General features: G+C 42.2%; 1 protein-coding gene across 1 annotated transcript in view; it reads left to right on the forward strand.

The window, feature by feature from the left end:
• Nucleotides 1-17,135, forward strand: part of PAPD4 (PAP associated domain containing 4) — a 35,743-nt gene that overhangs the window by 520 nt on the left and 18,088 nt on the right. The window contains exons 2-9 of the mRNA XM_015427361.1: nucleotides 3,477-3,662; nucleotides 4,003-4,119; nucleotides 6,690-6,939; nucleotides 9,779-9,893; nucleotides 9,990-10,081; nucleotides 11,563-11,629; nucleotides 12,262-12,331; nucleotides 16,868-16,944. Coding sequence (XP_015282847.1) covers nucleotides 3,514-3,662; nucleotides 4,003-4,119; nucleotides 6,690-6,939; nucleotides 9,779-9,893; nucleotides 9,990-10,081; nucleotides 11,563-11,629; nucleotides 12,262-12,331; nucleotides 16,868-16,944 — 937 coding nt within the window. The 5' untranslated portion in view covers nucleotides 3,477-3,513. The remainder of the gene's footprint in view (nucleotides 1-3,476; nucleotides 3,663-4,002; nucleotides 4,120-6,689; nucleotides 6,940-9,778; nucleotides 9,894-9,989; nucleotides 10,082-11,562; nucleotides 11,630-12,261; nucleotides 12,332-16,867; nucleotides 16,945-17,135) is intronic.

Genomic DNA, 17,135 nt, shown 5'->3' on the forward strand with positions numbered 1-17,135 from the left:
TGATGAGTTTTGTAAAAGATAGACAAGTTTTTGTAAAAAGACTTGGGGCCCACTATTGTGGACCTTTCTTGGTAATCGGTGGCAGTGGATACTAAATTTGTTCTGTAGGGTAGCATTGAAAGTGTTCTGGGTTGCTTTTTTTCTCCACACACAGCAGTGCTCTGTGTGACTGAATATGTGCTTTAGAATATGTTCTAAAATCCTCTGATGTGCACAAGAATCCCAAGGCAGAGATGAAGGATTTCTTTAGACAAATCAATGGAAATGCTTGTCTTTCGATAAAACGCTTGAAAGCTACTCCTATACTTATCCACTGTCTGCTTATCATTGTTGGAACTACCAAAGAGCATCTGGTTTGCCCAATTCTCAGTCATGAGGGTGTAAAGCATTTTTTAATTTTGTGAAGTGGGACTCACTTCTAAAATTTACTTTTTGAGATCCAGCAATGCAGTGCTGCCAGCTGTAGCAATGCTTTTTTGTTCTTCGTTGGACTGCATTGATTCATTGGATGTCATGCTGTGTGATTGTTTTGTTTTTTATTTTACAAGAGCTGTTGTTCTGTAATTATGCGTGCTGCAAGCAAATCCCCCCAAAAGCAGTAAAAAAGGGCATCTTGTGATTTAGAAATTGGGACTCTACAGCCCCTTTGCTGGCCACAACTGTTGGTTGAAAATCATGGCTGTAGAGTGTCTATAAGAAATCTGGTAGAAAGTATGGGATAGCTCTATCCTTGGAGATTAAAAATAATTGAAAGGAGAAATATAAATCATTACTATTCATTATTAACTTTATAACCTGTCATTTTCACTGAGAATCAGAGCAGATTATGAAGTTTGAAGAATTTACAAACCTAAGTAGAAAGAGCAGGGAAAGGTGTATTGCAGTGGTCTTCACCCTTTTCAGTTCTGGAACCTGTTGAGCTACCTGTACTTGAATTCATAGTCATGTTACACCAGAGCAGTAGGATGAAGGGTAGCTAATGTTAACGCCAGGGGAAGGGCTATGATAGTTGACAGCAGACCGAGAGATTTGGGGGCAGAAAACAGAAAGGTGAGGTGAGTGTACTGTAGTGAAGAGCAATCTAGCAGAGCCATGGAGTAATAGACTCCATCACAAAGTAACCTCACCATCCTGCAGCTCTACTCAACATGCACTCAAAAAGAGTCAGGAGGCATAGCGTTCTTGCTCTCTGTACAGGTCCACTGGCAGCAGGCCCTTCCAAAAAGCAGTAAACTCATTGAAATAGGGGTGGTAAGGTGAAGTTTTAGGGGTAATTGACAAATTAGTAAATCACTGGGACCAGCTACTACACCTAGGAGTTGTTAATGGATTCAAATGTAAAATTGCTAATTGCCTAACAAAGATATACTCTTCAGTACTAGAGTCGGTCTTTTTAGCAGAGGATTGGTATTAGTTTAACACCATTTAAAAAAAAAAATGGATGCAGATAGGAGTTGGAAAATTACAGACCTATTAGCCCAATATCTCTTTCAAGAGAATGGTTGGAAGTTTTTTTATTTTTATTTTTTTATTTTATTTTTGCATTTATACCCCTCCCTACGAACGGGGAGTTAAAATCAAATGTATAGAAGAACAGCCTTTGTTCAGAGTGGGTCAACATGATTTCTTTAAAGAGAAGGTCTACATCACCAGCTTTTGAAATTATTTGAAAGTGTGATCTGGTAGATGTTATTTTCTTGAGTTTTGGGAAAAAAATTATTTTAAAAAACACAGGCCCTTGCAAAAAGGTCTTGAATAATACTTAAGAGTCATAGCATAGGACTGGTAGTGTTATGCAGAATGTAGATTATTGGCCTAGAAGTTAGGATACCTGATTTAAAAGCCTTTATTACCACGAAGCTCACTATCATGAAGCTCACTGTGACTTTGGGCCAGTCACTCTTTCATATAATCTACCTTACGGGGTTGTTATGAGCATAAAATGAAGAAGGAGAGCATATATGGCACCTATGGAGTAATGTAATAAAGTAAGAGAGTGGTCCTATTGTTGTCTAGTTAAGTAATGAAAAGTAAAACATTTTTCATAGTTGGAGAGAAGCCAGTCACATAAGGATATGAACTACAACCATTGATACTTAAAAATTGTTCCTCAGTTATCTTAGACTGAGCAACTAATCAAATTTACAGGTGATACCAGATTGTTTCAGTTTGTTGTGATGCAAATTGGAGCAAAAGAAGAAGATCCTAAGCATGTGCCCACCAGTCTGCACTGTTACCTTGATGCCTTTATCTGTGGTGAAGCCATACTTGGAATCCTGTGTACAGCTCTGCTGCCTCTCACAAAGGATGTTGTGCAGCTGGGAAAGGTACAGGAAGGGTGACACAAACGACCAGTGTTTTGGAGCACCTTCCTATGAAGAAAAGTTTTAGTGTGTGGGATTTCTTAGCTGAATTGAATTAACTGAAGGAACTTAAATGAGCTGTGTAGCAGTAATGCAAAGGCTCTATTATATTATATTTGTATTGTTGTATTATAGAGTGGGCTTTATTATATTTGTATATAATACAAATAAGTAGCTAGCCAAGATGGAACCCCTTACTTAAAAGTTTGGGTTAAAAGAAATGTTTTGGCCTGATAATCTAAAGGGTAAGCATAAGGCAAGCCACAAGGGGCAGCACATTCCAGAGGCAAGGTGCTACCACTGAAAAAGCCCTAACTTTGGTCACTATACATGTCACCTCTGCACACTGAGAAGGGTTTGAAACAAAGATCTTAACCACAGCCTGTTTGTTCATGTTTTAACATTTATAAGGTTGCATGTTCTTGAGTGACTGGATATCAGTGTTTTAATCATCAATAAATGAAACTTGCAGGTTTGAGGTGGCGTGCCTCTGAGTATCAATTGTTAGGGGCCAGATGATTGGAGAAGTCTGTTGCCTTCATGGAAACCATCTTCCTGTAGATGTATTTGAAGAGCATTTTTCTGCTGGAAGAAGGAAGGAATCACAGGACAAATACTTATCTTGGTTTTCCCATTTAGGAGATTCTACTTGATTCTGTGGAGAATTAAATTTTTGAAAACCTGATATTTATATCTTTTGTGTTGTGGACAGCAGTGGAAGCTCTAAAACCCCCAAAATTGATGCTACTCTTTCTGGCCTTGTAGCATTGCTGTCAGATTTGTGAATATTTTAATTGAACTTCTGTGGGAAATGTCTCTCTGGGAGTTTAGAACTTAAAATGCCTTTTTGTAAGAACCCTGAATGGATAATTTGTTGATGCTGGCAGAACAGTACAGCTGCACATCTTCATTATTTTCAAGAGATGCTTGTCTGAAATGGCTCTGTACATATTTGTGCCTTAATTATCAAAAATGAAAAATGCTATTCTGAAACTCTTAATTTCTTGGCTGTCAAAAATCAAGCTGAATTTATCAAAGCTTACTAAGAACAACACAACCACTGTGATTTTTTTTCATATTGCCTGACTTCATTTTTTTTAATACTGATTATAGGTAGAAGAATACATGTTTACTTTTAGCATAGAAGAGCATGTTCCCAAATTCTTCCAACTTGGGTCGTCCACCCTTCTCTCCAGAGCACCAACAATACAACTTCTTCAGTAATCTTCCAGTGAATATACCTCCTGTTCTTCTTTATCACCAGCAAATTATTGATCATCCACAATTCCAAAGTTCAACGTAAGTGTATCTGGGAACTGGTGCATGAAAACAAAATACTCAGCCTCTTTGCAGGACTACACTTATTCAATTAACCATTTCAGGGAAATAAATGATTTCCACTTATCCAATGGGACTTTGAGGCTGTTTTTGTTTATAGGAAATCAAATTTAAGTAGTTTGTTTCATTGTACACAATACATTTGAAGTAGTTTGTTTCATTGTACACAATACATTTGAAGATTGTCAGTAAACTGTTGTGTCATATCATGCAAGTGTCTGTAGTATTCCTTAAACAACTGTATGAGTGATAACATTTCATATAACGCATATGAAATAATCCTGCATTTTAATCTTCCTAGATCTCTGGTGAGTGGTAATCTTTCAACTGTCCCTCCTGTTTCACCACCACCCTTCACCTATAGAGATGGCAGCCCGGTGCATATATCAGCCACACCTGCATCATTCCGAGGCAGAAAGTAAGGATGCTATATGTATAAGTATTGAACTATAAGACATGTGATTTTGTAGCCATGTAATATTTTCTACACCGTAGTAATAAGCTGGCCCCCATGAAAGTGGCACCGCAGGGGCATCACAGATAAGGCAAGAGACCTCTACATACTTAGGAGGTTCCCTGGGTATGTGTAGAAATATGGCTTCATAAATTAACAAAGAGAGAGAGAGACCTTAAGAACTCACCTTGATGAGAACTAAAAGTTCTGCACAAGTGATGTGATAACAGCAGTAGAAAGTTGAAGGGAAAAGGAGGAAATCAGCCTGTTAAAGCCCCTGGGAGAACAGAATCTTGAAGGCCCAGGGGGGAGTTACGAGCGATTGTTTTATTTATTCAGTACATTTATATCCTGCCCTTCCTCTAAGGCACCAAGGGTGGCAGAAATGGTTCTTTCCCCTGCTCTGTTTTATCCGGGCAACAACTCTGTGAGGTAGGTTGGGCTGACAGTGAGTGACTGGCCCCAGGTCACCCTGAGAGTTTACACAGCAGAATGGGGATTTGAACCTAGCATCTCCCAGATCCTACTCCGATACTTTAATCTAGTTGTTGTCCCCTCCCAAACTTCCTTTGCACTCCCAGTTTCTAAAAATATATATATCTCACACTAAAGTAGATACCTGTTGATAATAGTCATAGCTCTCTCAATAAAAAGGAAAAAAATATTTAGGCTTTGTTCATACAAGTTAGTTTACCAAAATTGCTATCTCCTTAGATGCCCAGGAGTCAGAGTGGAAAGTTTACTGTGCATTTCCATATCTGAAATCACTGCATGTTTTCCTCATCATGTTCTTTAATTGTGGCACTGAAAACTTGGGAGAGATTACTCCCTGTCCATAGTCACAGTTATATGGGTGCCTGTCTGTTTCTTGGGTACCTTTACTGAAAACAGTGAGGTGGTACAGAGAAGACCAGAGTAACTCTATGCCTTGGTCCCTGACGGTTATAAAACCAATATGTGAATCATGCTCTAGTGCCAGAATACTTTATGTCCATGGCTTTCTTTATTTGCAGTGTAGTGAACTCTAAGGGGATCTTTTTGTTTCATATTCCAAATTTTGTTTGATGGCATACTCAACACTTGGGTATTTTTTAACAGGAAACATTTAGAATTATTATTTTTTGCATGTATAGAGTTAATGCTGTTGTTAAAGAGAGAGGTCCCATTCAAATGCTATGGCCAAAGTATGGTTTGGCTGTTATTAAAGGGCTGCAGGTGAGCATTTTCCAGCCTCTTTCCTACTACGTGTTGATTCTCTTCTCCGTTTCCTGGGCATCTACTTTCCTAGTTTGTTGATTAGAATGATAAAGTATTTAACAATTTCTTAAAGGTAAAGGTTCCCTTGCTCAAAAGCCAGTCGAATCCGACTCTAGGGTTGCGGTGCTCATCTCCGTTTCAAAGCCGAAGAGCCAACACTGTCCGAAGACGTTTCTGTGGTCATGTGGCCGGCATGACTAAACACCAAGGCGCACGGAACACTGTTACCTTCCCACCAAAGTCGTACCTATTTATCTACTTGCAATTTCTTGCTTTCGAACTGCTAGGTTGGCAGGAGCTGGAACTAGAGACGGGAGCTCACTCTTTTTCAATTTCTTAGGGTAGTACTATTTCAACTTCTGCTCAGTATTCTCTCTGAAGTCGCACTAAAGATCAGTTTAAATCTACTGATTATCTGAATTTCTGGGCATCTTCTTTTCATCCAGTGTTCGGTGCCCTTTTCGACATCCTTGTGACAGCTGTAGCTTTTCTGATGTCAGAGGCCTGATTGACATTAGGACTGTAACCCAAAGATCTCTTGCTCTACAAGTAGCTGACTACAACTGTGACTACAGTATAATGGCAGGAATTTTAATCAGTAGTTAGTGTTGACAGTGTATGTTTGGAAAGTAACAGAATCATGCCAAGTTTATGAAGGCTTTTGGAAGCAAGACATTTTGTAATGAATTTTGTAATAAGTTTTGCAATAAGTTGAATGCAGGTTAACTGCATGGATCTTTAAATATTTGCCAAATGAAATAGAGGTTCTTTTTTGCCCAGATCAAACACTTTACTGTCTGTATAATCTAAACCTGCACAGACACATTCTACATTTTGAATGGCTGTTGTGGTAAGTTTTCCTTTCTCAACTCACCCTCTTTCCTCCACCTTTTTTCACTGGGTGCACACTGCACACAACTTCTCACTGCAGCACTTCTTGACGTTCAGAATGACTTCCATGAATAGTGTATATTTCAGAAAGAAAACTGTATGTATTAAGGTTGCATTTCGGTTGCCTCTTTCCAGGGGGCACACATTCAGCAGTTGTTGCATTCTGCGTCAATAGTCTATGCATTCTTTTGGGTTCCCTGTTAGATTTTCTTTTCTCTATATCAAGGCTGGGAATCCCTGTCCTGTAAAAAGAATATATCATCTTGTGGGAATGTTCACAGTGATTAATTGGTAGCATTTACATTGTTTGCAATCAACCTGCTTTATTATTGCATATTTATGTACCAGAACTGGAATAGCCAATACTTTTTAAAACATTTTTTTAGGAGACTAAAAGAGCAAAATGTTCCTTATGAAGTGAAGCGCCAGCGATTTCATTCCCCTCATCGTGAATCCACTTCAGCTAGCCAAGCAGTGCCTTTACCAGAAGATCACAGGCGTTCATTCCCTGGATCAATTCCTTCGCCATTACTTCATGCACATTATATCTCAGATTTGACTGGATGTGTGCCGCCCTTACAAGATGCTTCATTTCCTGACCCTATAGAAACTGTACTCCCCGTGGCCAAAGATAAGGTAAGGCCAATGGTTCCAGTTTTGTTTGCTGTCCTAGTTACTATTTCTGCATAAGAAAAGAGCTCCAGTCTATGCAGAATATTTAGTGTACTATTAGGGGTGTGAAAAAGAAATTGCTTTTAGACCTGAAAAATATTGGTATTTCTGAGTACCAGTATCGGTATTGTATTGGTATTTGGGTAAAGATTTGGGAAACTCAAATGTATTTGCTTCCATTATACCCCATGGGGACCATCCCTATCCTTCGTTATTATATAAAAGTGATTTGGAGTGGCCACATTCCATGCGTTCCCTCAGCCATTGGCCCATCAGCTGCCACTTGACAGTACTCGTGTGCCATTGGCCGGGTGCTGGGTCTTCTCCTCTTCCCTGGCCACTCCCCCTTCAGCTACTGTGCCCTGTCAGAATCCCTCAGAAGATGCAGAGTATGGCTGGTGGTGGCAACGGTGGTTCCGCAGGCCTGTTGCAGCCGGGGGCATCCTATGCAGCCTCCCCAGGTGCCTCACCCCTTGCCCAGGGGTAGGCAAACCCAGCCCACTGCGCCGACCTCCACCGTCCTCCTCCCGCTCTCCCCATGCCCAGGACTTCCTCTGCCCCCTGCCAGGAAGAGAGGAGAAAACCAGCAGTTCCTGGCTTGGGGGAGGAAGCACCCGGACCCGACCTGGCGAGGCTGTGGGCACCCTCACTGGCCTGGCTGGCCCTGGCTTCGGGGGAAGGGGGGTGGGAGGCCCGTGGCTGCCCTCGCTGGGCGTGCGAGCCCTTGCCCGGCGACGCCGCAGCTGACTGCACTGGGCCGGTGGGCCCTGGCTTGGGGGTGGGGGGAGGCCTGCCACTGGGCTCATTAGCCCGGTGGGGCCTTGCTCTTTGTCTTCTTTTCCTCCCTCCCCTGCCCTGCCACCGGCTTTTGCGCTGCTTCACCTAGCCTTGCGCTCCTCCGTGGCTCCAGGTAGGTCAGGGGCCACGGGGCACCTCTGGCAATGGTGGGGGGTGTCGGTGGCCTTCTGTCCCGCCGCTGACTCTCTGAGAGTCCTGATGGGGACCAGGACACGGCCAGGTCGCTATACGCTACTCTCCCCCAAGACGCTCCCACTTGCCTTGTGGGCCTCTGGCCCGCTTCCACAAGCGCTCAGCCACACCCGGCTACGATGCTCAGGTGCTGGCAAACTCGGAAGTGGCCGAAGATGAGGTGGCGGCGGCAGGAAAGAGCCCCTCTGCCAGCCACCCTGTAGTTGTCTGGCACTACCACCAGCCTTCTTCGCTGCAGGGCTGCAGCGGCATCAGCGCTGCAGCGGTATCAGCCGCCTCCCGCTACCCAACCCCGGCAGCAGGCGGCGGGGGCAGGAGTGGAGAGCCGCTGCTCAACCCATTGCTGACTCCGGGGGGTGAAGATGACGGCGCCCCTTCTTCTGCCGAGCCAGGGGCGGGGAGGGGGCGGTCCGCCTCCCGCCTAACCCCACCTTCACAAACAGGCAGCCCAGCCTCCCCCGGTGGTCTGGGCATCGTACTTGCTTGGAACTGGGGGGGGCGCCTGCTCCATGACGATGCACTCAGCCAGGCCCTCTTCTAGAGATTGTTGTGTTTATTGCTGCAGTGGGCCTTTCTCCTAGTAGGGTATATTGGAGAATTCCACCTACTGAGTTGTGCTGCTGCCACAGCTCAGCTCTGCAAGTGAACTGAAGGCATTTAAAGTTTAAAGCCTTCTGAATTTGCTGAGTCACGCCACTGCCACAGCATGACCCGGCGAGGGAACTGAAGGCATTTAAACTTTAAATGTCTTCTGAGTTCACTTGCTCAGTTGCGCCACTATGGTGGCACAACTTGGTGAGTGAACTCAGAAGGCATTTGAGAAGACTACAGTCTTTTTAAATGTAATTTAGCTGCATGTGAATAGAAGCCAAATAATATCAGCTTTTTTTAGGGCATGGTTATTTTGGTAGCCGAATGAGATTGTCTTATTCGGCTGAATAAATACCTGAGAAACACCAATAAGGTATTTTTCAGGTATTTATTTGGCTTGGTATATACTGAGCGCACACCCGTATGTACTGTAAGAGGAACTGAAGTATCAACCTGTCAGATAAATTCACTATTCTATAAGCAGAGAGACTCTGGGCGGCATCAAAGTCCTTCTGCCAGTGTAAGTGCAATGGCATCCTCCCAAGAGTTGGGAGTAAGTGTGCACCAGGATTTCCTGGCCAGTAGATGCTGCCACTGATTGTTGGAGGGAGTGGGGAATCCCAGGAATGTTGCTAAGAAAGCATGGTCTCTTCCTTGATCCCTGAATGGCTGGCTAAAGTATTAACTGGACTGGCATGACCATTGTTCTGAAAGTTGATCAAGAAAATACATGTAATTCCTTTTTACTGTAGAGTGAAGTGTGCTTCCTGTTCTAATCACATTTGATGCCTGACAGTGGCAAACAAGAGTTTACAATTAAAAATATGGCTAATAACCCCCCCCCCTTCAGTCAGTTAAATCAGAGTTCTCTGGCTGAAGGCTTAAGTTCCATGCTGCTTACCAAGAACCCTAGCAATGCCATCTTAAGCACAATTAGGGCATTCTAATCCCATTGACCAAGAAGACTATACCTCTGCTTAGGATGGCACAATGAGTTTTGTAGGAAAGCTTCCCCTAGTGTGGGTTGAGATGAACCATTAGTACTGTAGTTTATACCCACCTATTCCTGCATAAGTATTAGCTTGTTTGTTGCCAAAATGGCACTTCAGAAGCATGTCTTACTTTGGAATTGAAAGAAGCTTTTGAATGGGGGTTTGTGTACATAGGTATGCTATGCACATGGTAAAGATGATTTTTTATTATCGTTTTCTATATCAAACAGCTAAGTCAACAAGTACTGGAGCTATTTCAGGCATGTCAACAACAAACCTATGACTTGAACAAAAAAGAGCTTTGCCGGACACAACTCCAAAGGGAAATTCAGCAGATCTTTCCAAGTATGTTGCAGGGTCTCCACACTTACGACACATATTTTAAAATAAATGAGTCTTCTTAAACAGTTGAATTTAAGCTATCACTTTCTCGCCCTGCAGATAGTAGACTATATTTGGTTGGATCCTCACTGAATGGATTTGGTACGCGTAGCAGTGATGGTGATTTGTGCCTAGTGGTTAAGGAGGAGCCAGTAAGTAGAAAAAAACAACAACTATTCACACTGTATGGCTAATTAAGATACTAATTTTTGACTACTCTGTTATCCTTTCTAAAAGAGGTCTAAAGGAATGCCACACTGTGGCACTTGGAAATGATGTCAGAGATCTTTTGCAAACTTAAATGCAGTCTGAATTTCCAGTTCCTGTACCGATAGCCAGTTTTTACCATGAAAGAGAAACTAGATGTCCCTTTTAAAGGGGTGCTAATGAAATGGATAGCTATTTTTGCAAGAGGCACTAAAATCAGGGCGTTAAGGATTTTTGCAGTTTTTGTCGGAACCTGATTGATGAAATTGTTGCTGCATTGTGCATGGTCAAGTGTTAATGTTTTTGAGTTCTTAGCATCAGTTCATAGCCCAACTGTTAATCTTTCTGCCTGATGAACTGACAGCTACATAGGACCCTCTTTACCACACATGCACAGTAATATGTAATATTAGTTTACAACCAGCTAGAACTTTATGTTTTGAACTGTTTTAGATGGTTTTATCTATATCATAATTGTTTTTATATTATTCTTGTGAGCTGCCCTGAGCCTGCTTCAGCGGGGAGGGTGGGGTATACAATCAAACAAATAAATAAATAATATGAGAGGTTTGCAAAATTTGGAGTAACTGTTACTTATGTGCGTGGGGGGAAGCAGATGCACCCACCCGTGACTGTATGTGATAAGGATTGACAGAAGGCCTCACTTCAATTTGGGGTTTGCTATTTTATTTTTGGTGTTAACAGAAAATGTTTTTAAACTATTATTGTAAGGTGCCTTGGATCACAAAGAAAGGCAGGATGTGAATGCTTTAATTTTAAAAAGTTTACTAGAACAGGAAAAAGATCCTCCCCCTCCAAGCATAAGCCTGCAGGTTGTGTTTGGGGGTTGTGGTAGAGAGTGGGATGATGTGCATCATTTAAAGTTGTATCTATTCATAGAAATGGAAAGCTCAGTTCCACCAGATAATTTGAATAAAATCACATTTTGGGACACTGTCTTTCACAGTAAAAGTGGTGTTTTCCTGCATTACATGCTGCATTAGCGTCAATCATTTTTTTAGGTGTATTGTTAACATCACTTATGAAAGTCCCTAATGAGTGGCTAAACCAGCAGTGCTAATTACGCTAATATACCTTATTCATAGTGCTTTCAATTTATGTTCTAGGAACCATAATCTGTTACTCTCTCTGCTCAGTTCATTTCGCTGCCTCCTCTATGAATGTTAGCAAAGGAACATGTGTTAGCATGAAGAACATATTGTGGTGAATTATGGGGAAAATAGATACCATTTGATCGAGCCCTGTAATTTATTCACGTTAGGGAAGTGGGTGATAGGGAAATGCCTAGGATGTTGTAAGGGAGATCTAAAAAAGATCTGGTAAATTTGCTTCTTATAATTTTATTGAAACAAAATATTTGTGTATTGTTTTATGTCACGCGGTTTATAATTGTAATTTATTTCAGATTAATCAGAAGACTGAAGCAAGACATATACTCAGCTTACTCCAAAAACTCTTCTGTAGGAAACTTTGTAAGTTCTAATCTATTATGTGGTGGAATGACTGGTGATACCTTACAATTTTCACAAACAGGAACTTTGGGTTGTATGTCTTCATGACTTCCTTAGGTTCCCTGTTCTCACTGCAGCCTCAACCCCACCAGTCCTATTCCTGGGGAGCAGGATTTCAGTGGACATTTTCGGCTATTGAGGTGGGGGATGACCAGTCAAAGGTGCATTTTGCAAGCAGGTGTCCTTGCACCTGCAGAAACACTTCATTGGATCCAACCCCTTCTGTGGAAACAACACATGCAGAAATGCTTCTTGGCTGGCTCTTTTAGATGCCATAAAGCATGAAATGATTCTTAGTCAAAGTAAGAATGTGGTGAGGAATGGCTTTTAAAATTTTTAACTGAACAAAATTTTCACATGAATAAATAATAGTAATATCCAGCAGCTAAGGGACAGACTTGAATATTTCTCTTGTTCTGATTTGCCTCTGCTTTGTATGCATAAGTTCACAGGGTTTAATCCGTGGCATCTCCAGTTCAAAGGCTCAAGCAGTAGGTGATGTGAAAGACCTCTTCCAGTCAGAGTACTCAATATATGGTGAAACTTTGTACTGAATGATGATCTGTCTTTCTCTTTTCTCCCCTCCCCACCAGCAAGCTACATTGAGAGACCTCAACTGATTCGAGCAAAAGTGCCAATAGTAAAGTTCAGGGACAAAGTCAGGCAAGTACTTGTAATTACTGCTGTTCTTCATTTAAGTCTTAGTTCCGAAAGGTGGTGTAGCCTATACTTTGAAAACAAACAATGTTCTCAGTTTGCGTCAATTTTATAAAGTTACATTTATTTTATCCATTACTTGGCATTGCCGCAGATATCAGCAGATCAAACATTCACATTCCATTGGGGTCTAAAGATGTATTACCTTTTCCAGCCTTTCATTGTCTCATTGTCATCTTTGATACCTCCCTGAATACCTTTTTTCTTTTCCTGTTAGAGTAAAATGCTAGCTAGAGTGATGGGTTGAATTCAGTTTTTCCCACAGAAATGACTGGCTTCCATTCACATTTTTAAGAAAATGTAAAAGGGATGAGATTTATTATACTGGGGTGGATCCTGCCCTGATCCTTCCACTCCACTGAACAAAGTTTGTTGATTCATTGAAATATTTGTACCCCACCTTTCATTTTGGCTCAAGTCTGAAGCCTTCCTGCAATCTAAAGAATCTTTCTCTAATTCAAGTGGCTTGTCTGCTGCAGGAAGAGCCACCTAAGTTGGAGGAAGGCTACCTAGACCCACCCCATTGTCTAGATGAGGGCATGACCTGCCCCTAATATGTGGGTTAACTGGGTCAGGGGAGAGTGGCTGACTTGCAGATGGGGTGTGTGATAGGACAGATTTCTTGCAAAACCCTTGGAAAGATTGTTCTCCAGTGGACACTTGTTGTTTCTCATAGGCATGCTGCGGATTATATCTGATCTGATTTCTTTATAGAACAGTGCATGCTTCTGTTCCAGTCCACTTCTCCCTTACAAGACGTTTGGCTAAATCCTTAATAATAATACTTAGCAGGAATATAAAACATCCAATGTCCAAAGGGCTTCTTGTTCTTTATTATTTGTTGTTGCTTCTTTGTGATCCTTAGAACAATCCTGGTAGGTAGGACAGTGTTTTCTCCATGTAGCTGATAGGGAGGGCAGAGGCTGAGAGTGGCTTGACTTAGGCTGCTTAGTGAATTGATGACGGAGGCAAGATTTGAGCTGGGATGATGGGTTATTCTTGTAATTGCACCACTACACCATATCGTGCCTTTCTACCTACTGACATATAAACTATAAATGTCACTGTTACTATCCAGGTCAACCCCACACTGTACTAGCTAAAAAAAGGAGGGAGAAGCATTTTTGCAATGAAAATTAACAATCTCGTTTGGTCAGAGAGGGAAAGAGGGTTGTAAAATGAGCTCTTTGAAGCAAATTCATATTTTGCATTATATTTGTTTGTTAGGAGTTGCATTAATTAGATGCTTGTTGTATGTGTGGGAGGTCCTGGGAGAACCCACCACTGTTGGCTGCCCCCATGGTTTCCACCCTGAGTGGGGCAAGTGAGTGGCAGGGGGTTGTGGTCTTTACTGTTCACAACCCAAGCAAACAAGCCAGTAGCAGTGGTGCCTAATCACTGCCACGCCACACTTTCCTGTTTGCTAGTCTCCCTCAGGGCAATAGCTGCCAGTCCTTGGACATGGGCCACTCCTGTTTCTGTGCCTAGAGGGAAGTGGGGAGGTGAGCAAGTGATGCAGAAATTTGGAGCTGGCCCTGGTTTAGTTTCTGTTTCCTGGTGGGTGAATTGGGGTGGGGAGAAGTCCCTGCTATTCTAGCTCTTTCCTGAGATCCACATTTGGTTTTATTTTGATGATTGTGTCATTTTCCTGCTATTGCTTGGTTATTTGTGAAGGATCAATAGGGAGACCAGTTTGATTCTTTTCAGCATCTCTCCCACTGGCTTTGTTGGGCTTTCCTATTTCTCATAGTAACCTGGAAGTGGATTTTGTACCTTTATTGCTGCTTCCAAGAAAAGCAGCTTCCAACAAAAGTAATCCATTGTGGTAACCAGTGTTCCCTCTAAGCTGAGTTAGTGTGAGCTAGCTCACTGTTTTTTAGCCTCCGGCTCACACATTTTTTGTCTTTGCTCAGGAAGGATGGCTCCAGAGCACACTCATTGATGCAGTAGCCAAATCTCTTGCTCACAACTTTCATGCCAGTAGCTCACAAAGGAGAATTTTTGCTCACAAGACTCCACAGCTTAGAGGGAACATTGGTGGTAACTGTAATTACATTAAGTTGTTCAATGCTGCTTTAGAATTCATTTGAATTCATTTTCTCAGGACATTGATAAATGGTGCATCTATTTGAATACGGGCATTGCTGTGGAGCGAGAGTCAGGGCTGAGAGTTCTTCATTGCTGCCTGTGCTTAGCATCGGAACAAATAATAAAACGGCAAAGGGTTATTTCCTTCTACACTAAATATTTACAGCTCCCCCCCCCCCCCCCCCCCCCGCTCTCTGCCTTGCGAGGATGACTGAAGTGGAGTTGCCAAGTGGAAGAGAAGTAGGTCCAGGCTGCCGTGGGCAACTGCTTGCGTCTCTTTTTAAAGACATTAATCAGTGCCTGCAACAATTGTATTTCTAGTGTTACCTACATGCAGAATTAACAACTTTCGTTTATGAAATGTGCCTGCAAATTGCTCCATTGTAGAAATAGTAATATTGAAAGGACTTATATGTGTGCTGTGGCAAACACTGATTGGATTGAGATGCAATGCCCAGCCATGGGTCGGGAGCTACATGGTTAATCCTTCAAAGAGCTTTGGGCCTCCTCCACTCGTGATCTCACTCCCTTATGACAAGCTAATCTATTATCTTTCATGAGAAACCATAATCTGCTGATCTGAGTGCACTGAACTGTGATCTGTCATGGAAGCTTGGATTGAAACCAGTGGCTTTGTTTTACTTTGCAGTCCTTGTTTGTAGGGCAGGTATGGCTCAGATGTATTGGATTTGGTGCTGCAGAAAAGTTCATGGAAGGAGCTGGAGGAGCAAAGCTTTCCCCACCTTTTGCTAATCCCAATAGTATGCTCTTTGCCTTTCTAAAGAGGAGGGCTGATAAACAAAATGCAACACAGTGTAACAGGCTTCAATGAGGAAAAATCAGGTGAAGTAGCCACCTCCTCCCCTGACGTAAGCCATCAGCCGAAAAGGAGATATTTTCACCTTACTTATGGTTGCCGGGCAATGCCTGGCAGCTGGCAAGAGGGAACAGCATTGTGGGAGAATTTTTAAAAAATGCAACCTTGTGTACTTACCAGAAGTATGAAAAGGTAGCTCTAGGAATTGCTGATAACTCCATGGTAAAACCATAGACTTCCTGGTGATTCCTAGAGCTACCTTTTCTACTTCCATTAAGTACATGAGGCTGCATTTTTTAAAAAAAGTCCCACAGCTGCTCCAAGTGACAGCAGGCAAAGGAATCCGGGGGCTTGGCAGACCTACCCTCACTTAAACCTCTTGTACTGTGGTGCGTTTGTTCACATGGTTGTTTGACCCTTCAAATTTTTAGAACTGGGAATACACTGATGGGAAAAGGGAAAGGGTAGGTAAAGATCTGTTTTCTCAACTCCTTCCACAAGCTTTTCCATGGGGTTCAACTCTGTGATATGCCACGATACCCAAAGTAATTAGTTCACTGAACAAAGGGGGAGGAGAAATTGTGCAAGTCTGAAGCACCTTCAAGGTTCTTTCATATTGTACCAAATCAGCGCTTTCATTTCATCTGACTCAAGCCATAGATACTTCTGGGATGATGATAGGAGCTGCGGTGGCTCAAGTGGTTAAGACTGCAGGCTGTGGAAGGTGGGTAGCTCAGCAGTTCGAGACCCGAGTGTGCTGCATGACGGAGTGAGCTCCCGTCTCTAGTTCCAGCTCCTGCCAACCTAGCAGTTCGAAAGCAAGATAATGCAAGTAGATAAATAGGCACCACTTCAGTGGGAAGGTAACAGCGTTCCGTGCGCCTTGGTGTTTAGTCATGCCGACCACATGACCACGGAAACGTCTTCGGACAGCGCTGGCTCTTCGGCTTTGAAACGGAGATGAGCACCACAACCCTAGAGTCGGATTCGACTGGCTTTCGAGCAAGGGAACCTTTACCTTTACCTTTTTTCACTGCAAAAATACTGGGTTCTGTTACCTTTTACATTTTTTTCATGAGGGGCTGATCATATAGGGTTATAAGACGTTTTATTTGAGAGCTGGTGTGGTAAGAATGGATTTGGAGACCCTGATCCCCACTGTGCCATGAAATTTGATGGGTAACTGTAGGCCAGTCACACCTTTTCATCCTGACCCACCTTACAGGTTTGTTGTAAAGGTAAAATGAAAAAGGGAGAACTACATACAGGAAGCATAGCACAGTGGAGAAAGGGCAGGATAAAAATATATAGGTAGATTGTAACGGCAACAATAAATATTGAAAAATAAATTATTGTGGTCCTATTTTGTTTAGCTGCATATCACAGCATAATTCATCTGAGCGGAAGTGAAATATGGATTCTGTTCTACATTTTTGCCTTGTTTTTAGGTTAAGAAGAAATACAGTTTTATGTACAAAAATCCAAGATATTCCATTATCCAATGTCTTAGTTATGACTGAATAACACAGGCTTGTTTGTGAAATGATTGTGTAAATTTTTATTCTTTCCCCCCCTAGCTGTGTGGAGTTTGACTTGAATGTAAACAATGTTGTAGGAATAAGAAACACATTCCTTCTCAGAACCTATGCATACAGTAAGTGATCTGTAGATTTTATTTTATATTCACTCATATATTTCTGTAGACCCCCTTTATTTTCACAAACTGAGAGAGTCTCAGTATCAGAGAAGTAAATCCTATACATGTGTACTTGGGACTAACTCCCTTAGATGTAAGCATTTGCATCGGAAGGAATTAGTGTAGGGTTGGGCTATATACCTACTTAA

The sequence above is a fragment of the Gekko japonicus genome, unplaced genomic scaffold, assembly GCF_001447785.1.
Source record: "Gekko japonicus isolate JY-2015 unplaced genomic scaffold, Gekko_japonicus_V1.1 scaffold2042, whole genome shotgun sequence".
In the NCBI taxonomy this organism is placed as follows: Eukaryota; Metazoa; Chordata; class Lepidosauria; order Squamata; family Gekkonidae; genus Gekko; species Gekko japonicus.